Source organism: Lonchura striata, chromosome 1A (assembly GCF_050655825.1).
Source record: "Lonchura striata isolate lonStrDom1 chromosome 1A, ASM5065582v1, whole genome shotgun sequence".
NCBI classification, from domain to species: Eukaryota; Metazoa; Chordata; class Aves; order Passeriformes; family Estrildidae; genus Lonchura; species Lonchura striata.
This window is the reverse complement of record NC_140741.1, coordinates 74,295,964-74,321,880: the sequence shown is the minus strand read 5'-3', so window position 1 is coordinate 74,321,880 and position 25,917 is coordinate 74,295,964. Positions and strand designations below refer to the sequence as shown.

At 43.8% G+C, this 25,917-nt stretch overlaps 1 protein-coding gene across 4 annotated transcripts in view; it reads left to right on the top strand.

The window, feature by feature from the left end:
• The window catches only part of CHCHD3 (coiled-coil-helix-coiled-coil-helix domain containing 3), a 131,211-nt gene that overhangs the window by 82,429 nt on the left and 22,865 nt on the right, over positions 1–25,917 (top strand). For all 4 annotated transcript variants that reach the window (XM_077783708.2, XM_021530916.3, XM_021530917.3 and 1 more), the window contains one exon: positions 21,615–21,685. In XM_077783708.2, the coding sequence (XP_077639834.1) occupies positions 21,615–21,685 (71 nt within the window). The remainder of the gene's footprint in view (positions 1–21,614; positions 21,686–25,917) is intronic.

Here is a 25,917-nt window from a genome sequence, read left to right as displayed (position 1 = left end):
TGGAGCTGCTGCAGGGCTGGAGCCAGGCTGGGAGAGCTGGGAATGTTCCCCTGGAGAAGGGAAGGATCCAGGGAGAGCTTCCAGCACATTCCAGGGCCTGAAGGGGCTCCAGGAGAGCTGCAGAGGGACTGGGGACAAGGATGGAGGGACAGGACCCAGGGAATGGCTCCCACTGCCAGAGGGCAGCCAGGGATGGGATCTTGGGAATGAGGAATTCCTGGCTGGGCTGGGATTGCCAGAGCAGCTGGGGCTGCCCCTGGATCCCTGGGATGTCCAAGGAAAGGCTGGACACTGGGGCTGGAGCAGCCTGGGACAGTGGGAGGTGTCCCTGCCATGGATGGGGTGGAACTGGATGATCCTGGTGGTCTTTTCTGACCCAAACCATTCTGTGACTTTCTAAGGAGAAAATAAATTTGGTTTGGAATAGATAAGAGCCCCAGAGTGAAATCAGAGCCCTTTTTCAGGGAAGACCATTTCTATCCTGTGTACCACATGCTCAGGATCTCTGTCCTTACTCATGCACCTCCCTGTAGCTGAAGCTGTTCCCAGTTCTGGTGTTTATGGGAAAACTTATTGATATCTTCACTCTCTTGTCCCTCTAATTCCAGTGGAGATGTGCAGTATTTTTGCCTAGTTTCAGTGCCAGTCCCAAGCTCCAGTGTCCATAGCCTTTATTCATAACCAGCTCTCTATCTCCTGTGTCCCTTTGCTGTGCAGCTTCCACCCTCACCAACACTTGCACACAGCTTCCATGCAGAGCAGACATCCCAGTTTTCCTTCACCTCTTGGCTTTTTGCTTTACAACATTTCTTACAAAGGGCACGTGGCCCTCTCCTGCTTCTGGCTGTGGTTTTGGCATCACGCAGACACTCAGTGAGCTGTGTCTGCTCCTGCTCTGTCTCTGAGACTGATGGGACTCCCCAGTTGCAATTTCCTCCAGCAAGCCCAGCTATTTTCATGTTGCACTGCTTCCTAATGCTAATATGCATCATTAGGAGGATCCTGCCCCAAGTCATGGCAGCAGAAGGAAATTAATTTTAATACCCTGCTGTATCACACAACTACTTAGTTCATCAGTGTGAATGAGCAAGATATGGATCCCCATATTAATCATAATATTTTCCACTGGGGCCAAGTTTCTGTGCTCTTGAGTTTCTTAGAAATACTTTTGAGTGTTGGGCAGTTTGGTGTGAACGTGGTTGTGGGGTGAGGTAATAGGATTATCCTGGAGCATGAATCTCAGAGAGCTGGGATGGGGCAAAGGAGGCTCAGGGGGGACCTTGTGGCTCTGCACAGGTCCCTGCCAGGAGCTCCAGGGAACAGGGACAGGAGGAGAGGGAGCAGCCTCAGACTGGGCCAGGGGAAGTTTGGAAATTGGGAAAATTCCTTTCCTAAAAGGCCTGTCCAGACCTGGCAGAGATGGAGTGCTCCATCCCTGGAGGGATTTAAACAACTTGAAGATGTGACATTTGGGGATGTGGCTTGCTGGTGGCCTTGATGATCTCAGAGATCATCAGATTTCATATTTCCAACCTAGAAAATTCCACAATTCTGCCATTCTGTGGGGATTTGGAGGTTTCAGTGTTAGATTGGATTGACCACACCTTTAACAGCTTAGAACTCACTGCTCTGAGAGTTCCTGGCCCGTGCCACACAGCCTGGTGGTGGGCTGTGGTGGCCTTTGTGTGGGGACATTCCTGCTCCACAGAGGGCTCAGATCCCAGCCTGGGGATGCAGGCTGACTTCAGGAAATGCTGATCCACTTCTCTGCATCCGTTTTTCCCCTGCCTTAAATGTCGAGGAAGGATTTGCAAATCCCAAGCTCGGCACTTAATTTGGGGATTCTGCTTTCCATGGAGGCTGTCAAGGAGCATTAACCTTAAGGTAAGATGAGCACACAGAGCACAAAGCTCTGAGCTGATGGCACATTCTATCCCAGGTGTTAAATGGTATTATCCATCCTGCTTGCTACAGTAAATAGGATTTTGCTATTATGATGTGTCAGGATTTTCAGAGAAATCAAATTTACTAGACACTAAACTGCCATCCTCACTGCTGAGCAGCTTTATTCTGGGATCTTGTATTCATCCTAATCCTGTTGGTAGGAAATGCTTATACCAATTGTGTGGGGAAATTATAACTTAATGATCTCTTCCTTTTTCTATTCAAGGCTTAGGATGGCCCAACATGCTCTGCAGTGATAGCCCCAGTGCTGAGCTGAGGAGCTGATCTGCAGCTTCCCAGGCAGGAGTTGGCTTTTGTGGGAGTTTCTCATCAGCACAAGTGCTCAGGTGCCAGCAGTGCCAGCCCCACATTTGTTCAGATGCTTCAGAGCCTTGTTTACCTTTTCAGATCTCAACAACTCAGTAATCAGAGGCTGTTTGCTGGGCTTTTTGTAAAGTGGAGTTTGCAAGATGTAGATAACAGAGCGGGGACTGGTACAAAGCAGGATAATAACCACAAACATTTTCATTCCCTACAAGGTAATTTAGCAATTTAAAGGGTTTTTTTTTTTTGTTTCTATTTGTGTTCAGTTATCAGTCTGTTTACTCTTGGTGATCTCACGTGGCTGTAGCAGCAAGAATTCCATAAGCAGAGGATGATTCTGCTCTCACCTCTCAGAGTGTTTCGAAGTCTGTATCTGCCAGAGCAAACATGTTTCCTCTCCCCACATTTGTGTGCATTCCTTCACACGTTCCAAAGCCAGCTAGCAGGGATGTAGGTGCATGTTTGGAGACTTGGGGCTGGATCCAGCCAAGTAGGAAATTATTTTGGCTGATGAGCACTTAGGGAAGAGGCAGGGACAGCTCAACAAACCTGGTGTTCTTGTTCGCATGAAGGCATGGAATTACTCCAATATTCCCTAAATATCCGTGGTTTGAAAGAAAATAGTTCCATCATTCCCACTCTGCTCCTATTTTTGAGATCCTCTCGGTGTTTGTGTCCTGTTTCTATTTGCCTGGCTCTATTTCTCTTTCTGTATCAAATAAATAAATGTATATATGCACCCACACACACAGAGTCAATACTTTAACTCGATTTCCAAGCACTTTTCCAATAGAAGCAATAAAATACATTACAGCTTCCATGTGATGAATTCCACCGACTGCCATATCACCTCATTGTTAATGAATTGTGTTATTTCTGTGAAGTTAGTGGGGCCTTTTCTTTTTTAAATGGATATTCAGCTGCCACAGCGACTTCTTGCAGCTCTCCCAAATCGCTGCGGTAGGAGACCTGAGGAGAAAATCAAGATATATTAATTTCTCATTTTGTACTTGGGCCAAGAGACTTTTCTATGTCTCAGCTCATGTGCTGCACCAGGGAGATAAAAGTAGGAGTTCATCAGACTTTCCCAGTGCTTTGTATTTCCACATTGCTCCTGAAAAACCATCCTTTTCAGCACTGACCAGAGCGTAATGTTTTTGTCAGTTTAGCATAATAAAGCTGTCAACCCACCCTGTGATCTTGCCAACATGAGAAAATTCCTCTTTTCAGATTTCGTTCTGTTTGGGGGACAGAGCTTTTGTTGAATTGCTTCTTGCCTGGCAGGTTGAGATTAGGAAACTTGCTACCAATTACAATATCTGAAACCTCCACCCGATTGACAGCCCAGGCTGGAGTGTTGTATTTAATGCTCTGTCTCCATATCTTGCCCAGCCACAATCATTATTCTGAACAATTGGGTCTCAGCCTTGATTTCAGTTTTTTCCTCCTCATAATCTTCTATTTACCCTTTCTGACTAAGTAGCTACAATGTTTATTATTAAACACACACCTCAGCTATGCATTTTCCTCCCAAGTGCACCAAAAATGCAGAGTTTCATGTTTGCTATGAAAAAGACCTGCTTCGGTCTCATCTCTCACTATCACATATCCAATCAATAGCAAGGCTGAAATGCTGCTTAATAACAAAATGAGGAGTTGTGCCACGCTGAATAGCAGCTATTGATGTTTCTCTAAATGTTTGTATATAGATTATTTTGCATTATGTATGTGTGTCTTCATAGAGAACAAAAAAAAGCCCCGTGATAACCAATATTCCAGGATTTTTTCCTGCTGTGCATTCAGACACCTGATAACTTGTAATGTGGAACCACAGTTTCATACAGGTTGCTGCAATTTTTTATTTCTCCAGTATGTGGGGAAAAAAAAAACCCAAAAAAACCCAAAACAAAAACAAACAAACAAACAAACAAAAAACCACCAAACCAACAAAAAAACCCCCCCAAAAAACCCAAAAAAACTTTAGAAATATTTCTGATTAGTTTGTAGTTTCAGTTCAAAGAAAAATATGATTTAATTCCATGCTTTTGTTTTGGAAGAATTAGCACAAGTCCAAGGGCTGATGGTATCTGGGAGGAAACTGATAATTCAGAGCCCTTGTGTTTATAGATTCACAGATTATTTTGGGTTGGAAGGCACCTAAAAACTCATCCAGCTCCACCCCTGCCATGTGCAAGGACACCTTCCACTATCCCAGGGTGCTCCAAATTATCTGGGAATGCCCAGCCTGGAAAAGAGAAGGGCTTCAGGGAGAGCTTCCAGCACATTCCAGGGCCTGAAGGGGCTCCAGGAGAGCTGAAATTTGGGAAAAGCCTGGAGGGACAGGACCCAGGGAATGGCTCCCACTGCCAGAGGGCAGCCATGGATGGGATCTTGGGAATGAGGAATTCCTGGCTGGGCTGGGATTGCCAGAGCAGCTGGGGCTGCCCCTGGATCCCTGGGATGTCCAAGGAAATGTTGGACACTGGGGCTGGAGCAGCCTGGGACAGTGACATCCCAGTGAAGCCAAGTTTATCCAGCACCAGTCACTTTTTGAGTCAAAATTCCAGCATTTTCTCAGCCCTCCTGGTGACTGTGGAGGGTTTTTTTTGAGTGTAGCTTCATCTGAGCTTTTTCCTTTCTCCTTCTTACGGAGCCCAAAAAAAGCTGTCACGAGAGGGAAATGTTTTAAACAGGCAAAAAGGACCAAACTGAAGGAATTTTTTGAATGTTAAAAGCTGTGTTTATCTCTTTGCATAGGATATGGCAAAATGTTTTAACATATGGGAAGTTAATGAATAAGCAGCTTTCGCTTCACCCGGGTCTGTTCCCTCCTCCCACCATCTTCCCATCACAAGCTGAAGTTTGGGAACAAATACTGTGCTAAGTTAATGCTGGATTAAAGCAACCCTCAGGGAGGATTTTTTAATTGAGGTAACATAATTAGAAATGATTACAGCTCTAAATTGAAGTGACCATTCTCCTGTGCTGGCCCTGCTGAGGGACATCAGATCAGAGGGGCTGGAGCGTGTCCAGGGATGGAGCTGGGAAGGGAATGGAGAGGCAGGAAAAACTGAGGGAGCTGGGAAGGGGCTGAGCCTGGAGGAAAAGAGGCTCAGGGGGATGGATTTTAGGGAAAATTCCTTCCTGGAAAGGGCTGCCCACCCATCCCTGGAGGGATTTCAAAGCCCTGTGCATGTGGCACTTGGGGACGTGGTCAGTGATGTCCTTGGCAGTGCTGGGAATGGTTGGACTCAATTAACTCAGAGGGGTTTTCCAACCTTAATGATTTTCTGATTAGAGGAAAATGGTCCCTTTTTGCTTAAGCATTAGTTAGTAATTATTCTCATTAGAAAGCAATAATGTTTATGAGAAATTATGCCTTTTTGTTAATGGTAAATAATCCTGCAAAGCCAATGGCTGAAATCATGGAATCGTAGGAACACTCTTCCTTTCTTATAGGAAGACTCACTGCTTTCATTTTCACTGCTGTCACTCTGAGTGATATTTTAATTTTTCCTGCCCCTAAAAATAGTCCAGTCCCATAACTGATAGATAAATTAGAGAATCCCCAGGAAATGCTGCTCAGTGTTTCTGTTTGCCAGCACAATAAATGCAGAAGGCAATGAATGTCCTCTTACATCAAGAGGAGGCGGGTAATGAGTAAATGATGGGAAAAGGGATTTTGAAAATAAATGATCAATCCAATCTACGTTGAAAAACAATTTATTAATAACTTGGCCTTCAGTGGGAGAGAGAGATCTGTGCAGCCATAGGAGCTGGAAGTGGACCACTGACATCTGGCAGCGATGGATTTTTGGGTATTTGATTTAGGTTTATGAACAATAAGCTGTGACTTAGACCCAGCTTTTTCCATATCAATTTTGCTGGTTCACCGTTGTGTTACCGGAAAAAAAAGATGTAATTTTTGTTTCTGGAATTTAAACAGAGGATGCTGGGTTTGGGGAAAGCTTTGTGTAAAGGACACAGCTTTTACCATGCTTGAGGAAATCTGGGCTCTACACCACGTCCTGCTCTGAGTTTATAATTTTTTCACCTCGTTTTGTTGTGCTTTTATGTGCAGGAGGTCAAGCCCTGCCCAGGAGCAGTTGTGTCCAGTGGCAACATCCTTAAAATCAGGGAGAGTCTGGCCAAAGTGAGAGCTGAACCAAAATCCTGGGATGTGACCCCAGTGCAGAGAGAAGAGAGCTGCACTGTGGGAAATGGATTTGTAGGGAATTCTCACAGCCTGACAAAAGCTCACACAGTGCATCTGTGTGCAAACCTGGAGATGAGAAATGCTGACTGAGAAATGCCCTGCAATGGGACAGACAGAAATGGAACCTGAGACAAGTTTCAAAGGGTGGCCTTAAATCAGACTGGGTCCTTTGGGGAAATAGAACTGGGAAAGATGCACTGCAGCAGGACCCACGAGGGGCAATTTTAGATTATTTGGCTTTAAGGCATTGACAGCATGGTGTGGCTAAAGCTGACAGACCAAGAAACACTTATATGTATTATAATTATGAAATAATTGGCTTCTGATTGTGATGGTGTGAATTATAACATCTATTGTCTCACCATTTACATAAGACTGAAAATGGAATAAAAGTTTATAAAACACCTCTCAGCTGCCCCAATTCTGGGTCAGAAAAGGGCTTAATCCAACACTGTACCAGCTCTTTCTAACATTATTTGTGACACAGATCCCAGCTTTGGCCAGGCTTGGCCACAGGAATGAAAGTTTAAGTAAAGGTTTTTCTTCTGCCTGGAGAATTCACTACAAAAAGCAAAATTCTGTATTTTTCTGTGTTCTGTGAAACTCGCTCAAAACTGAAACAATGAATTTAAAACTGGGAGAAGGGAATTCTCATTAAAGATGATCAGAGGGAGAAAATGGCAGAAATAGGAGAGAAGAGAGAAGATCAGTGATGAACTTGGTGACAAGCCTAGTGACAATTTTGCAGCCAAGTTTTTGCTTTAAAGAGCAAAACCAATTGGTCTTGGGCACTGCAGATTTCCTTCAAAATCTCTGACCCCACCCCAATCCTTCAGGAGGGATGAGATGGCATCAATGTCTGTATTTGTGAGATCCTGCTGGAAAAATAATGTGCCATTTTTACACTAATCCTTGCAAGGTGGAAGTTTCTTCTCTTTTTTTTTTTATTCTGATTTAACTTTTTTCCACCCTCTTTGTGGGTTCTGTGTCTGCCACCAGCTTGATGTGGAACAGGCCCAGCTCTGCTCAGCTGGGCTCGTCGTTGGTCTTGGCTTTAATTGGGAATTTGACACAGCAGAAGTGGCTGAACCCTCAGAGCTGGGGACAGAAATGACCCTTTGAAATCCAGAAATGCTGGTGCTGATGGCATGTTCAGCCCCTTCAGTGTGTCAGGGAGAAATGAAAGTTCCCAGATCTCACTCCTTTGGAAGCAAAAAGCATTTTCATACCTGAGAGCTGGGACTTTTCAATGCACATCTATTCACATGCATATTGCTGTGCCTCTAAAGGCCTTTCCTTTTGAAGCAGGGGAGCATAATCATGTGTTTGAAATCAGGAGATGCTCTCCTGCCACTTTAGAAATCTTGATTTTTTTTTTTCCCCCCCCCATGTCAGGGAATTTAACCCTTTGCAGGCCAGAATCACTCAGGGAATTTCTGCACAGGGAAACAGCAAAGCAGAGCTGTGGTAATTAGGAAGCAAATCCAAATTAACCATAGCAGAAGAGTTCAAAAATTTGTCTGATTCTCAGAAGAGAATTATGATTGTTTTCAATGTCTTCCTTTTTTCATATCTGGTACCACCTTAATCCAGTTCAGAGATTTTTTTCTGCAACAAAAAATTGTCTATTTATCAACTTAAATCTCAAAGATACTCTCTGTTTCCCACAGACTGTGACAATAACGCAGAATATTTTCTGTTGTTTGGTACCATATGTGTTTTTAAAAGCACTGCAGATAATTTTTGTTCCATGCCAGCTCTGATATCTGTTCATGCCAAGCTTCCTATGGATTTCAGGAGTTCAGAGAATCGTGGAATCAGAATGGTTTGGGTTGGAAAAGACCTTAAAGCTCATCCAGTTCCACCCCCAGGGACTCTTCCACCATCCCAGGGGCTCCAGCCCCATGTCCAGCCTGGCCTTGGACATTCCAGGGATCCAGGGGCAGCCCCAGCTGCTCTGGCAATTCCAGCCCAGGGCTTCACTGGAACTGCTTCTATTTCATCCCTTGGGAAATTCCCCATTTTTTCACTGCCTCACTTTCAGCAGGCAAGAGAAGAGCAGTGGAACCATCCAGATATTGAGTGACTTCTCTGGTAAATTCTGTACAGAGAGGCAGCACACAATTGGTTATCCAGAGGCACTAGTTAAAATGTGCAATCTTTTCCTGTAACCATTTTATTCAGCAACTTGTGAGGGTGTGATTTTGAATGATTATTTACTCATTTCTGGCACTCCTTGTCTGACATGTGTGCATCCTGCTTCCCTTTTTGGATCAGATTCCAGCTTTTAGGATGAGGAATTGTTGTTTGTTATATCAGGCAGCTCCTGTTTCACGTGGATTGGTGCAGGTTACAAAACTGAATATTAGGGACTGTTCTGGGTTAGACTGAAATAACTCCTGCATCAGTTTTTCAGCAAACCCCACTCTGTGGTATTTGCACACACGGGATGTGAGTGTGGCTTTTTGGGATTACAACAATAATAGGAAGATTTTCCCTCCTTTTCTCATTCCCATCTCCTGCTGGTTTCCAGTTTCTAGAGCTTTGCATTCAGCAGGTAAAGCTGGAAGAGGACACGACATGCAAAAAAAACTTTGTGGAAGTTCTGGATTGCTCTGTAAAGAGGAAGAGGGGAGGGAATTCTGTCTCTGTGCCCCTCTCAGGTGAGACCCCACCTGCAGAGCTGCCCCAGCCCTGGGGACAGCAGCAGAAGGACCTGGAAGAGGAATCCATGGAGCTGCTGCAGGGCTGGAGCCAGGCTGGGAGAGCTGGGAATGTTCCCCTGGAGAGGAGAAGGATCCAGGGAGAGCTTCCAGCACATTCCAGGCCCTGAAGGGGCTCCAGGAGAGCTGAAATTTGGGAAAAGCCTGGAGGGACAGGACCCAGGGAATGGCTCCCACTGCCAGAGGGCAGCCAGGGATGGGATCTTGGGAATGAGGAATTCCTGGCTGGGCTGGGATTGCCAGAGCAGCTGGGGCTGCCCCTGGATCCCTGGAATGTCCCAGGCCAGGCTGGACATGGGGACAGTGGGAGCTGTCCCTGCCCATGGATGGGTGGAACGAGATGAGCTTCAAGGTCCCTTCCAACTCAACCCATCCTGTGATTCTTTCAGAAGAAAATCAAAGTTTTGGCATGGAAGGAGATCCCCAGTGTGAAATCAGGGAATGCAATTCCTTGTGTGCCAGAGCTCAGGAGCTCAGCCTGTCCTTACTCTGTGCAGTTCCCTGTAGATGCAACTGTTGCATTTGCTGTCTTTAAATCAAAACCTGTTGATATATTTTCTCCCATGTCCCTCTAATTCCTCTGAATAGGTGCAGTATTTTTTGACTTCACACTTCCAAATAATTCCTTGCCAGCCAAACACACCCAGTGGAACAAATCCAGCCCAGACTGTATTCATGGCACCTCTCAAACAGCTTTCATGAGCCTCCTTACTTCTGAAGAGTTTCTGCTGCTCCTGTCACTGAATTTTTTGGAAACTTTCTTTAATTATATGTTTAAAATAATGCGCAGAACGCTGATGGTTTGAGACTCTCTTCTGGCTGAGCAGGCAGGAGCTTTTCAGTGGAATCTCAGCTGAGCAAAACAAAATAATGCTGTGTATAGGTGAGATGAGTTATTGGATAATAGTAGAGGTTGGGCTTCCTTTTGATAGCAAATGTGCAGAAATTGGGGTTTTTTAAAGGCCTTTTAAAAAGCAGTAAATGACCCTTTTAAATTCAGAAAACATCAGTGGATTTTTTTCTTTGAATTGTTGCCATGAACTGACAAGAGATTATTTCAGGTACTTGTAAAATTGAAAGAACTTCATGAAAAACTGAAAAATCCTTACAAGACCTGTGCTTTTATATTGGAAAATCAAGTGTAAAGTGCTGTGTGTGTTTGTACCATGCAGCATGTGGGATATTTTTGAAGTGGGAGTTTTACCAGTGGTTGACAGAACAAGGATTTAGTGCAAGTGTTTGAGGGGACTTTTGATGTTTTTTTACTGCAGTAATTGATGTAATTAAAAGTTTTCAGACATGTGAACCTCTTTTTATGTGACTGGGTTTACTGGTAGTGTTTTACTCCTCTTCTTGGCCAGGATTTAAGAATTTGAAGACATCATTAATGGGAAATTTCAGGGTGCAGGTGCCATAGATACAATTCCTGCTGGCAGGAATTCCTGGCCCTGCACAGGACAGCCCCAAAAATCCCACCCTGTGCCTGAGAGCGTTGTCCCTGCGAGGTAATTCCAGATTTTATAGTAGCAAAAGGGATGTTTCTCCTGGAGCTGCCCTGATCAAAGATGCGGGAGCTTTTGAGAGTCACTTTTGTACTTGGAGGGAGAAAAAGGAGGAAAAATGTTGATTATATCAAGTTCATCCTCAATGCTCTCATGTTTTATAAGGTAAAATACAAAAATCCAAATTTACAAGTATTTCCATATCAGACAGCTGGGGAATCAATACAGAGATGGAATTTACCCAGCTGGACCTGTTGCTGTGAGGAGTGAAGAATTTTAAATGAAATGGTTTTGTTTGTGGCTTTTTGAAAGAACTACAATGTGGAATTTTTCCATCAGTTGTGAGGTGTTGTTTGGACATAACAGAAGTCTGTAATAGAGCATTTGTGGGTCTGAATTATGTTGTCTGTAAATCTCAGAGTGGTTTTTGTTGGGAGGAACCTTAAAGCCCATCCAGTTCCATGGCAGGGCCACCTTCCACTGTCCCAGAGTGCTCCAAGCCCCATCCAGCCTGGCCTTGGACACTTCCAGGGATGAACCCCATCCTAAAAGACAAATTCCAGGATGGGTACAGGGATTGGCAGCCCTTTTATAACCCTACACATGGAAATGTTGAATTCACAGATTTTACTGCAAGAAATGGCCACGGTAGGGGGACAGTGTGTGCGAAACAAAGTGAATTCACAAAGACAACTGAAAATCTGTTCAGGCCAAGCAGGGTAAAAGTGAAATGTCTGGAGAAATGCAGGTGTGCAGCACAGTGGAACACTTGGAATGGGAAGGAAAAATTAAGGTTACAATGGAAAAAATCCATCTGTAGGACAGAGCATCCCCCAAATACCAGGCTGCTCCAAGCCCCATCCAACCTGGCCTTGGACACTTCCAAGGGTGAACCCCATCCTAAAAGACAAATTGCAAGAATGGATACAGGGTTTGGAAAACTTCTTATAACCCTACACAGGAATTTCCTACAGGGAAATGTTGAATTCACAGATTTTGCTACAGGAAATGGCCATGGCAGGGAGACAGTGAATTCACAAAGTGAATTCACAAAAACACCTGAAAATCTGTTCAGGCCAAGCAGGGTGAAATATCTGGGGAAATGCAGGTGTGCAGCAGAGTGGAACACTTGGAATGGGAAGGAAAAATAAAGGTTACACTGGAAAAATATCCATCTGTAGGACAGAACATCCCCCAAATACCTGTGGGATGGCTGAAATGCAGAATAACTTCAATGATGCACTGTGGGAGGGAGATGGAAATGGCCAGTGGGAATAAACAGAGCCCATGAGGAATGCAGGAAAAAGGAGCCCAGGAAAGAGTGGGAATCATCCTCAGAGGTCACAAAACACAGATACAAATTAGGAAGGTTTGGAGGAATCTGTGTTTGAGTTATTTGGCCTCATATGTCATCCAGCCATGGGAGTTTGTTGGATTTTGCCTTACTGAGAGCAATGCTATGACTTTTTTAACTTCCAGATGAATGTGTTTGGTGCTGATAATTCCACTGTGTCGTGCTTGCATTTTCCTAGGTCCTGGATTTATTCTGAGCAGGTTTTTAGGGAGAGCCCACCTGCCTTAGTTGTGGCTGCTTTTCCTTGAGGAGGCAGTTCCCAAGCTCAGTGGGTCTGCTGGGATCCACTCTTGGAAAAGCACTGAAAAATTCTCCCATTCCTTTGATTTTTGCTTCACTAAATTAAATATGAGCAGAGTTCTCCATCTAATCTGAGTGTAAAATGCAGCTTTCTTGGATTCAGGTGCTTAGCACTCCTCTAAACAAATACCTACATTGTTTTTCATCAGAGGTCTTCTATATCCTCAGCATTTTTGTTGTACCAGTGCTGATTCCTCCTCACTGCTCTCACCTGGTGTTCAAAGCATCCTTGAAGTCCTTTAGTTGCTCCACCATCACCAAAACCTGTTATTGATCCGTAGATTTTTACAGTTTGGCTTTTGTTGTAGCAGCATCAGCTGCCAGTCAGTTGGTATCAGATTTTTCTGCCTTTTCTTGTAGCTGTTTTCACTCAGATCATGGACTTTGCACAGTGAAAAACCTGCTCTCCACATTCACCCCCTCTTTGCTCTCCTGCTGGTCCCAACCGTCAAAATATCACCTGACAGTGAGACCAAAATTCAGATTATTTGTGGCAGCAACATTCAGAGGAGTTCATTGCTCTGACCAAATGCAAATGCTAAAGTGGTTTTGAATAGCAAACTCATCCTACTTGGACACTGCAGCTCATAATTCCACAAAATGAGAATTTGACTGGATTGATCAAACTGGTTCCTGAGGAAAGTTCTCACAAATACCAGCTCAAAACAAAAAACCACAGACAAAACTTTTTAAAGCAGCGAGAGAAACAGCGACAAGCCTGTGCCATGACATTGTTTCCAGGCTTGTTGGATTGAGAGAGACAGAATATTTTAGAATTTTTTTTTTTTTCAGGAACTTTATTTGTGGTCTGTCTCGGGCTGGCATGTGAGTGTTATTTGTGCTTTTCAAAAAATGGTAATCTTGCACTCATTATGGCCTGAGGCAGCCAATCTCAGGCAGCAGTGATGGGGGAGATCTAATAAACAGAGCTAAACCCAGCCATTTTCCATTGATTTGAAAGAAGACAGAGCTAATCTGTGATTCTTTCTGCTGGGCTTCTGCCACAAGATGAATTTCACCTCCAGCTGCAGAGCAGATTGCACATCTACAAGCCAAAAGAGATTTTCACCCTGATAGCAGATCCGGATTTCCATATTTATGGAGTTGTTCTGACTGCAAGGGGCCCTGGGAGGTCCAAGCACCTGCTCAGAGCAGATTGATGAGGGCTTTGACAGGGAAATTTTTGGGGACCTCCAAGGCTGGAGATACCACAACCTTTTGTGATCCCTGTTCCTTAACTATCCTTGGAGGAAAGTACTTTTTTGACCAATTTCACAGGATCTCTGCCTCCAAAAATTGACCAAAACGAGTTGGAGACAAGTGGTGGTTAGAGGGATTTCCTCAGATTTTTTCTGATTTTGAGACTTCCTCTTAAAATCGTGGCTGCTGTAGACCATGGGAAAGCTGCCCTGGACTCAGAGCTGTCTCTGCTGAAGTTTTGCCAAAAGAGCTTCATGGCTTGACCTGAAATTGTCTTCCCTGGAGTCTCCACCACCTCAGGAGTTCGTGGGAGCCATCCACGCGGGATGAGCTGAGCTGTGCAGGAATGGAATGGAAGATTTTGACTGAGCTGACTTTGTGCTGCTGTAGCAAAGCTGTGGTTGGAAATGGTAGGTGCAGAATGGACAGCTCTGTACCTTGGAATAAAACACTGGCATTTCCCTGGAAGTCACAGCCATTCCTGGATGGCTCCCTGGGTGTCCCTGCCCATGGCAGGGGGTTGGGACTGGATAGTCCTGAAGGTCCCAAACCATTCCAGGATTTTAGGATCCTGGTTTGCTTTGAGCTGATGATTCCCTGTGGTGTGGTTTTTGCTTTGGGCCACTATTTAAGAATTAATTCCATAAAAGCAAGCAGCACCAGGAATTTGGAATCCTCATTCCATGTGCACCCAATGCCACCAACAGAAGGGAATTCCTAACTTAGATTTCATGGGCGTCACCCCTGGCAGCAGCAATTCCCATCCCTCTGTGCCTCAAAGATGTACCACACTCATTTTTGGGGGGCAAAACCTGCTTTAGGTCGTGGAGAAATAACCCCACTGGGAAAACATCATTTAAACCACAGAACAGCAACAGGGCTGAGCTGAGAAGGGCAATTGTAGATGGGAAAGGTTTAAATGAAGCTTCTCATCATCAGGAGGGGCCATAAATACAGTTGTGCATTTTCAGGTGCATCTCTAAGCCTGAGCACATTTGTATTAACACCACTCCTACAATTACATGCAGATTAGCTGCTTGGCTGAATAGCTGTAAGAACTTGGAATAGATTTGTCCTTTTCACCAAGGTTTTCATTTTCTTTGGCAGCTCTGAGTGTTAACAAATTAGAGATCGATGTTCTAGCAGGGCAGAAAAGTGAAGTGAGGCATGGCTGGGGAGAAACTTCAGAGCCATTAATAGTTGCAGTTAAAGGCATTAGTTAGTGGTGCCTGAAAAACAGAGTTGGAAATTCAAAAGAAAAGGTCAAAAATCACTCTCTTTCCCCCCATTTTCTGCTGCTAAAACTGAGTTAAGTATTTTACCCTGCTGGCTGCACTCTGAATATCTTGGACATCTTTGAATATCGCTGAAATTTTTGACAAACATCCATCATGGAATCCAGCAAACACTGATGGGGAGTGAATTTCCATACTGCAGGCTGCTCCTTTGTTTTCATGGAGTCACAGACTGGTTTGGGACCTTAAACTTCATCTCATTCCAACCTGCCACAGGCAGGGACACCTTCCAGGTTTTTGTTTGGGTGGATCTGTGGCAGGACACAACAAACAGGAAGTTTTCTAAAGGCAGAAGAGAGGGAATTGCACTTGAATTTGAAATAGGGAGCTCTAGTCAAGCTCCAAAATCCTGACAATTGCCTTAATCTCAATTTCCTCATCTGAGTCTCCTGTGTAGGCTCAGTCCAGGATCCCAGCTTGCTTCCTTTGCTGCTTTTTGTTCTTTTTCTCTGTGGCTTCTCTTTCAGTTTGAATTCCCTCTCCCTGCCTTGCAGCCACTTCTCCCTCCTGTTGCACACTAAAGGTTCTCCTCTGCTGTAAAAGCTCATGCCCTGCCCTGTCCAGTCATCTTTAGTCCCTGAGCTGTTCTGAATTGTGGTGGGAGGGGTTTGTTGGGTCCTTCTCCGAAGGCACCTTTGATGTTGTAGTTCAGTATTGGAAAATGTTTTGCTTTGGGCAGCAACCCTTTTTTTTTTTTTTTTTTTTTTTTTTTTGTGGAATGATGCTCCATTTTGGTTAGATTTCATAAAAACCTGATTTTCAGCCCTGTGGCAGATCCAGAGAACTTTCCCCCAGTGAGGACAGTCAGTCCCCTCATTAAAAAGGAGCTCATCATAGGATTGATAAGCAAGAGTAGAAGTCTTAAATGTTATGTAGGATCTCTAAATGTGGATTTGGACATCCTTAGTTTCATCTTCAGAATAAAAACTGCATCAGTTGACTGACTAGAGCAGCTGGATCAAATGAGAGCAGTCAGAACTTGTATGAAGAATAACTTATCTAAAAATTCAAGCACAGGCCTGATCTGCTGACATTTCAGAAGAAATTCCCTCATCCATAGATCATTTGGAGGCAGAATGAAGATGCAGTGTTACTTGGGAAGCTGTCTGATGTTAAATGCTTGGTTTTCCATAGCTTATTAAAATCAATTCAGGGACAAATAGAGGCTTTAAATTCAAATGAAAATGCCATCAGAATGGTCATATTTATAAAGCTGTAATTTAATGTAATTTGGAACAGGGGTGGAGGCACAGAACAGTTGATTATTTTATTATTTTTTTGTTGTTTTTTTTTTCCCCTAATTCCTTCTCTCCTCACTCACTTAGTGGCAGTTTCAAAGATGAAGCATGACTGGAGGTTTTCAAGTTTATTTCTTCTAATCTTGCCTTTTTCTCTGTAGTCCAGAGGAGGCCCTGGAGCTGCTCCAGGGCTGGAGCCCCTCTGGAGCCAGGCTGGGAGAGCTGGGAATGTTCCCCTGGAGAGGAGAAGGATCCAGGGAGAGCTTCCAGCACATTCCAGGCCCTGAAGGGGCTCCAGGAGAGCTGAAATTTGGGAAAAGCCTGGAGGGACAGGACCCAGGGAATGGCTCCCACTGCCAGAGGGCAGCCAGGGATGGGATCTTGGGAATGAGGAATTCCTGGCTGGGCTGGGATTGCCAGAGCAGCTGGGGCTGCCCCTGGATCCCTGGGATGTCCAAATCCAAGGATGGGGCTTGGAGCAACCTGGTCAGTCTTGAGTTTGGAGTAAAATAAGTGAAACAATTTCCTGGTTGCTTTGGAAATCTCTTTTAAGGCTGATCTCTTCAGATCTCAGGCTCTGTGTCAACAGGATGATTAAAACAAAATGCTCCCTATTATCCACAAATGGCTTTGTTAAAGATCCCGAGATGAAATGGCCACAAGTACAATTAAGGGAGAAAAAGAAGCTTAACTGCAGCAGAAATGGATTAAAAAGAGGCACAGAAAACTTCCCAATTTGCCATTCAGGGAACAGGATAATCTTTGCCTGCCGATGCTTTGAGTCTTTTCGTGGGGGAGGATGAGAAGGAAAGAGAAGTCTTTAAATTAAAAATTCTCCCCTGATTCTCAAAGGTGCCAAACAGCCCAAGCCCTTGGTTCCTTTGGTGGGTGGAGCAGGTGCTGAGCTGAGCTGGAGTCAAGCTGGGCTCATTTTTGTCTTTCCCAGCACTAACTTGAAGCAAAGGGCAGGTTTGTCTCCTTTGTTTGCAAGTCAAAAGTCTTCTTTTCTTTGTCGAATCAACTGTTAACTACGTAACTATTACATTTAATTTAAAAAAAATTAAATAGATTGCATGAATGTTACTCTCCTAATGAATCTCTTCAGGGCTTTAAGGGCTTAAAAGGAAGAATTCAATGCCAAAATCACTCGTGGTCTGTCTGCAGTAAAAACAGTTTCACCACATTTTTAATAAAGTAGTGCATATAGGTGAAGCATCTCTGGTGAAATTAAATGAGGGATCTCAAGTTCTCCTGCTTCTTTTGATAATCTTTTATCAGCTTGGATGACACAGGATCTCTCAGAACTTTCCCTGCTTGCAAATCTGAAGATTTTCAGCCCAGAGTGAAACGTGTACTCGTGCTTTGAGTTCCTCCATGCAGACAAAACAGTGACCTTCTGAGGGGCTCCAGGAATTTATTTTCTGACTCAGACCTTTGAAATCAGAGCTCTCGAGAGAAATCATTCTCCTCTTATTCCTCCAGCTTAAAAAAGCTTCTGCTCCTACTTTTGCTCAGGGAAAATTATTTCAGTGGCAAACGTGGTGAAAACACTTTTACCTGTGGCCAGATCTCACTTGTCTCTTCGTGACTTATGGCATTATTTATATTTTCTGTGGCTCCGTGTATGTATCAGGGCAAATTGTATGGGTTTAGAAGTAAAATTGAAGTTCTCTTTAACGCCTCGTTCAGCCTCTGTTTTTCTCAGTCACTTTGAGGGTGGCTCTGGAAAAGGCACCACTTGTTACTCAATTTTAATGCAATATCTTCATTATCTTTGGGTATAAACCACTGGATTTGGGTTTGAAGGGGTCTTTAAACTCATCCAGTGCCACCCCTGCCATGGCAGGGACACCTCCCACTGTCCCAGGCTGCTCCACGCCCTGCCCAGCCTGGCCTTGGGCACTACCAGGGATGAGGATAAAAAATGTCTGCCTTTATCTGGAGATGAGGAAATGATGCTACAGCACCATTTTTAATCTGTATTTACGGAAATGACCACTGGACTTTTATATGGAGGATTAGGGAGGACATGGAAAACAAAACTTCATCTCTGGGTTACGGAGAATTTATCTCATAGAGAATCTGAGTGAGTTTCAGTAGCAGACCTGAACCAACAAAGAGCACACTTCAGCTAAAATAACAAATTACTTCTTGATAGCTTGTAGGATTAAAACTTCTGGGTATACAGAGCAGCTCAGTTGATCACTTGAACTGCAATTAAAAAGCAGAACAAGTACACCCCGAATATTGTTTTTATGTCAGAAATGCTCCTTCATGCTTGAAAATGAGAAAAAATTGCAATCGATCCTTACAACTGTTGTGTTCATCTTTATTGACTGGCCCAAAGAAAGATAAATGGCAGCCTAAATAAGATTCCAGTCTGTGCTGGCCTGGGAGGGGACAGGGGGTGATGGAGAACCATTCATCATCTCAGCCCTGCCCCGCTGCCCGTCGTGGGCTCATCCTGATGCCTTGAGGAGTTTGAGCTAGAACAGAGACTAGACAGAATTAAAGAATAAAGCAGGGATTTATGAAAAGGATCTCCTCCATGGATCCACCTTGGGCAGCACCAGAGCCCAGCCAGGGCTGCACCAAAATTAACAAAAATGGCCCCAAAATGAACCCAAATGACCCAAACTGGCCCCAAAATGCACGAGCGCTCCCGGGGGCTCTCCCTGGGATCAGTTCTGCTCCATTGGCACCTTGGAGTTCATTCCCAATTCCAGCTCCAGCCCATCAGTCCCACCCTGCTTGTTTTTCTCTCTCCAGCCCACGCTGTTTGTGCTCCTGGGCTGAGGTTTGGATCATTTGTCCTTGGTGCCCAGCTGGAGCAGGAATTGTTTTGTGTCCCTGCTCTGTGCACAGAGCTCACCATCCCATCATGTGAAGCCCAGACCCACACACCAAAGCAGCTCAGAATCTGAAAAATACAAAAGTTAAACCCTGAGGCATCATTTCCCCCATCCCATCCCCTCCCATCCCTTCCATTCCCATCCCATCGATCCCATCCCATCCCACACATCCCTTCCCATCCCACAAATCCTATTCCATCCCATCCCATCCCATCCCGTCCCATCCCATCCCATCCCATCCCACAGATCCCATCCCATCCCCCTGGGCCTGGCTGGGATTGCTGAATGCCAGGGGTTCACTGGTGTGAGGAGAATTCCACTTTCATTTGCTCGCCGGCCGACGATGATTTATGAAAAAATAAATGAGCGCGTGTGGAAATCTGGGTTTTGGTGCAAGTGAGTGATGAGGAGTGGGGCTGGCAGTGGGGAGGGCAGCAGAGCTCTCTGCTCCTGCTGATCCAGGCCTGACCTTTGCCTGCAGTGCCTCTTACCCAATTTGTTATCATTTGGGAGGAAATATTAGCCCTGCAATACAATTTTACCCCTGTCTGGAGCTGGCATTTTATTCACTGATTTCGGTGCATTTCAAGATTATTGTTCGCAGGGAAGAAGCTTGGAAGGTGAAATCTTTTAAGTGGGAAGGGAAAATGTTTTTCTTTGTAATTTTTTGTAGTTGGTGCTGCCTCTTTTGGAATTTCAGGAAGTGTTTTTGCAGGTGCACATGAAATGATAAATATTTCTCAGGACATGTTTACTCACCCAGTGACCACAGACCTGTGTCATCTGTGACTTTTATGGAAGAGTGATCTCTCCACTTAAAGCCTTTTCCAATTCTTTTCCCCCCAGCAAAGATGTTTTCATCATGTTGCTTTTCCATACATCAATGTCTTAAGCTAAACTGCTTTATTTTACCCAAAATTAAAATTGGAATGATGCTTCCCATGGACTGGATCGTGGCATCCATGTGTGGTATGGAATCATGGAGTGGTTTGGGTTGGAAGGGACCTTAAATCCCACCCAATGCCACCCCTGCCATGGCAGGGACACCTCCCACTGTCCCAGGCTGCTCCAACCCCAGTGTCCAGCCTGGCCTTGGACATTCCAGGGATCCAGGGGCAGCCCCAGCTGCTCTGGCAATCCCAGCCCAGCCAGGAATTCCTTATTCCCAAGATCCCATCCCTGGCTGCCCTCTGGCAGTGGGAGCCATTCCCTGTGTCCTGTCCCTCCAGGCTTTGTCCCTCTGCAGCTCTCCTGGAGCCCCTTTAGGAGTTCTGAACTCTCCCAGAACATTTTCTTCTCCAGGGTGAACAACCCCAGCTCCCTCAGCCTGACAAAAGTTAAATATTTGGTAGATGCCAAATCCATATTGAGGCATCAGTAACTCCAAAGCACAGGATAAAGTCCAGGTTGTTAAAATAAGGATTCAGTTGGTTTTGATGTAATCACACAGCGTGGCATAGTCAGGATTTTGTTGCCATGTTAACATCACTCCCTGGGATGCTGATGACTCAAAGCTACACCAGAATTCTTGCAAGTGCCAGCACAAGCTTTTTGCCTCCCCACGCCCTGTTTCCAGCAGCACTCCCAGGAAAATGGCTTCAGAGAAGTTTGGAGCTGCTCAAACTTCGCTTTCTCCCTCCAGCTGGGCAGCCAGGTGCCTTGGTTATTAGAGCTGAGGTCCAGCTGTGCCCAGGCTATAAAAACCTCCTGAAAAATGCCACCTCTGTGTTATTGAGACGTGGAGCAAAACAACATTCCAGTGATTTATCTCAGCCTGGAGGATCACAGGATTCTTTAGGCTGGAAAAGACCTTTAAGATCATCGAGTCCAACCATTCCCAGCACTGCCAAAGCCACCACTGAGCCTTGTCCCCAAATGCCGCCTCCACAAGGCTTGGAAATCCCTCCAGGGATGGGGACTCCACCCCTGAAGCTGTTCCACCCTTTCCATGAAGGAATTTTCCCAATATCAAAGCTGAGCCTTCCCTACTACAGCATTTTCACACCTAGGAAACTTGGTGAGCATCTCTCACCTGTACTTTGGAAATAAATGATTTTGTAGAACCGAGTCAAAGCCATCCCTGGATTTAGGGGAGATGAAAATCTATTCTGAAGCTGCTTGGCTTTAAAAATTGAAATTAGCAACTGATTGGAGCAACCTTGGAGTTTGGAATATTCCAGTGAATCCTAAGAGAGGCGTTTTCAAGGCAAAGAGCAAAAGGGAAAGTCAAGGCTTCGTTAATTTGTTGTGGGACTTTGAAGCTTGGCTCGAGTGGCACCTGTGAGGCAGGGGGGAGATGGGTGTGAGGAACACAAACAGGCCACTGCAGAGAAGTCCAGAATCAGGATTTGGATTTTAATTTCTAATTAAGAAGATGCAAAGACTCCAGGAGCACCTTGTGCTAAATATGGGGTTTTTGCCTCATGTCCCTTTAGAGTTTCTTCCCCAAGAGCCATTGCTTTTGCATAATCAAGACACACTTATTTTTAAAAAAACACCCCAAAAAAATCAATTTCTGAAACTCTGATCATTTTATGGTCAGGTTTTGACAGTTTTTTGAAACAACTTAAATCCAAAATCAGCTTTATTGACTAGATATTAGCATGCATGTAAATGATACTAACTGAAATCTGTATTTATTCTGTTTTTTTTTTTTTTTTTCCCAGAGTGCCCAGTTCTACAAAGTCACCACTGAGCAATACCAAAAAGCTGCTGATGAAGTCTCAGCTCGGTTCAAGTGAGTCCCTCCTGTTTTTTCCTGGCAGCTGGATGAGTTCTTACCACATTAAAATGCACAATCATTCCCCTCTCCTCCCTCACAGATCCTATCAGCCCCTCTGGTTGTTGAAAGGAGGGAATTTGGGAGAATTTGGAGGCCAATGTATAGGAACCATAAGCTGCAGAGAAATGGAATGCACACTTTGCATACATTTATCAATTGGTAGCTGATAAGAAGCACTGAAATATTCCAAAAATAGATCTGATGGAGCACCAAAAATGAGATTCCAACTTTGCATCACAATCGCACCATGGGAAGGATTTAAATGAGGAATTTCACTCTGCCCTCAGCAGCGAAGGTCAGATTAAATAATTTTTATTAGTCCTGAAGAAAGTGAAGTGCAGATCTGGTAATTGATGGATCAAAGTGACAGTGACCCTTAGCCTTGGACCTTCCCTTTGGGCTGCTTCATCCCTCAGGCTCGAGGGTCCATTTATCATTTTAGTGAGGACACAGAACTTTTTACAACCTCAATTCTCTCCTCTAACCAAGAAATGCTGCAGAAAATGAATTATTCTGCCACGATTTTTGTAGATTTGTGGAGGGATTTCCTTCTGGTTTGTGTTTTGTTTTGGTTTTTGACGAGCAGGAAGAGAAAAATCCTTTCTGAGCTGCTGATAATGGTACAAATAAAATTTTAAAGCATAAGAAAAAACTCACTTTATCTCTTAACAGCAGGAATTGTTGAATATTCTTGGGTGTATATATAAAAATTTTGTAGTGTTTAATGGTCAGAGTATATTGAGCACTAAATTAATCTGTCCCTTAAACAAGAGGGACAGGATGACCATTGATCAAGGTCTGATTTAAATGTAATTTGGAGGGTTTTCCATCATGTCTGGAAATGCAGGAAGGTTGGGATGGAATTCCCACCTGGGTGTCTCCTTCCTCTGTTACAGGGGGATATTTTCAGCTTTTTAAATCAAATTATTGCCTCATTTCACATGCATTATTCCAAAAAAAGCTTTTGTTGGGATTTGAAGTTCTGCTGAAGGGCTCTGGGTGGGTTTAGTGGGCAGAGGTGAGTTTGGGATTGGGTTTTTCCTCCTGATACATAAAGGATTTCCTAAATAAATCAAATACTTTGGGTTCCTGATTGTGCACAAATGGAGCTGATTGATAGAGCAGGGTCAGTCATGAGCATCAAAGAAATTGAAGAAAACCATTTTGTAGGGTGCAGAAATCAAGGAATATTTACTGAGGAGGATTTGGACCTGGAATCACATTCCTAGCACTTGATGGGATTGGACTTCTCTTAATTTTCTGGAAACTAAAGGTATAAATTGAAGCCATCCATTTGACTGCTCTGTAATAGCAGTACTGCAATCATCGTGCTGCTTTTGCACTTGAAACCAAATTTCCTAAAAATTATTGGGAATTTTTACATCAGTGGATGCAGTATTGGTCCATTGCCTTCCAAGAAAACAAAAGGAAAAAACTCAGGAGAGGAAAAGGTGCCTGAAATATGCACATAAATTGTGGCAGATTTGATGAAGGGCCTGAAATAGCAATATTACTTTACAATTTAAAGGTTTTTCCTTACATAAAATCCTTTTAAACACCGTGTCTTTTTATTGAAGGTTTCAATGCAGGAGGTGTTACTTTATCACTGCCTCTTTTATGGAACTTGATGGATAAATGAGGAATGATTTAGTGAGACCTGGAGATGCTCTTTTGGCACTTCTCATGTGCAGTTTAATTGCACGTGAGGATTGAGAGGACAGAGGCTCCAGTGGTGTTTAAAGAGTTGTTTAATTGGCTGTAAAAGAAGAATTAAATAAGGTTGAGCTGCTAAATTTTGTTAATGCATAAAGCCATGTGCTGCCTGTGATTGCAGGCTCCAAGTGCAAGATTAATGGATCTAATTGTGGTGTTACTAGCAAATAGTCTGACTTTATTTTAGGCATGTCTAGAATTAGGTACCCAGTTTAAGTGCTACAATTTGAATTTCTTCCACTTTTTAAGCTGCATCACTTCCCAGAGCAAGAAGTGGACGGTGCTGTTATATATTAAATATTTCCTGGATTTTCCTTCCTCCATTTAATCCCTGAAATTACATCAACTGTAGCTTCATCAGTCTTTAGGGATAATTAAACTCCATTAAAAGGGGAAAAAATACAAGTATCCCACATGGGTTTGGATCAGAGACCTGGCAAGTCTTGTGTCTGCAGTTCCTATTGCTGCCTGCATTAAACTGATATTCCAAATATCCATGAAGAATGTTTTATCTCCACGAAGGCCCTGATGCACATTGATCAAATTGGGAATTATCAAATGCATCATCTCTTTACCAGCCTAATTCCCATTGATCAAATCCTAAATGAGCAGGTTCAGGCAGTTCCTGCAGTCCCCAAATCACATTAAAACAACATTACAGGGCCATGCTGCCCCTCCTAAAGCTGGAATTATCTTCCCACAGTTACATTATAACCCCAATTATTCCATTATGAAGATGGCTCTGTTATAATGAGGAGTTTACACAAGAAAAGAAGAATGCAACGTTACAGGAAGAGCTGGGCTTTGGGCAAGGAGTTGAACTTTTCCTAATCAAATTCTCCCTTGGTTTTTTGGGTTTTCTTCCCTTAATTTGGAGGGCTGGGAGCGGGAAATTCGGCAGCTGCAGCGGTGACATTTTATTCCCCTGTGGTGTCTCGAGCCAAGTGACATCTTCATTATTCATTTAAGAAGCAGAGAGGGCAAAGGCAGCCTAAAATAAATGTTTTTATCTTGGGTGGGTTTTGATTTCTGGTGGTGTATTTAGAATTCATAGCTGTGCATCTGTGCTTTTTCCTAACGATTCTGCCATTCCTCTCCTGCTCTCAGGAAAGTGTGGAATTGCTTCCTGCTGCTGGGTTTTTTTTGGGAAAAACTTAATTTCCAGACTGATGGAAACCCCAAGTCTTTCTGGGGGATTGACTGATCAGTTTGGGTTGAGGTTTTCCCCAATAATGGAATTAATCCCCCAAAGTTTGCTTGGACAGTGACACTTGTAATCTAGAGGATGCAGCTGGAAGCGTTGGGTGTTTATTCTGAATCACAGATTTTGGGGGGCTTTATTCCTTTCTTATGAATCTTTTGGACATGACCCTCTCCATCAATTCCCATAGAATGAATGGGAATAAATGACAAATCATCAATTTCATATCTCCCTTTAATTAGGATTTCTCTATCACAAAGCCCAGGTAATAATGTTTACTGAAAATAAAATTTAAGGCATTGTTGCCATCAGAAAATCACGGGGTGGTTTAGGCTGGGAAGGACTTTAAGGATCATCCAGTTCCACCCCCTGCCATGGACACGTCCCCCATGAAGTTCTGTTTGATGCTCAGCTGTGAATATTTGAAATACTCACGGTATTTCCTGTGTGTTCTGACTGATGTTACATGAGCTGTGAAGCTGAGGAGGAGCATAATGAAACCACAGTAAATTAATAACAGCAACACTTGGATATTCAGATATAATTGTCTCACAAAGCAGTGGTGCCAATTCTCTGGACACTGAGGGGAAAAGAAGCGGGGTAGAGAGAAAATCAGCTTTTTATTGATGATTTTGGACTGAGGCCAGGGAAGTGTGGCTTTATTTCCCTGTCCTCGTTACCCTTCTGATGTTGGGGCACATATGGTGACTTTTGAAGGGTTCTTGCTCTGCCTGTAAATTAGAAATATTGATAGTTTCTTAATGCAAATATCTTCTGTCACCATCATGCTCTCATACCTCTGTAACATAGAAATCTGTGTTGCAGAGAGCCAGGTGAAAAATTTGTGCTTTATTTCTCCTTGTGCAGACCCAGACTTCCAGTTTGTACCTTAAATAACATCATTGATTCCCAGAATGGTTTGGGTTGAAGGGACCTTAAAGCTCATCCCATTCCACCCCCTGCCATGGGCAGAGACACCTTCCCTAGACCAAATTGCTCCAGCCTGGCCCTGAATTAAAAGTAGCTGCTTTTAAAACCTGAAGTTAAAACAACAAATTACCAGTTCTTTATGAAATACCACATGCTGTTTGGTCAATAACAGAAAATAAGAAGCTACAAAAAAATCCTGCAGGCTTTGTGCCTTTTGTTCAGCTTTTTCTTTTTGTTGTTGTTTAGCCAAGGGCAGTGAGCTCTGCACAGAAACCTCCTGAATTAATGTTTTCCCTTACAAATACAGCAAATACAGGTGTGCTTTGTCAGGAGAGAATCACTG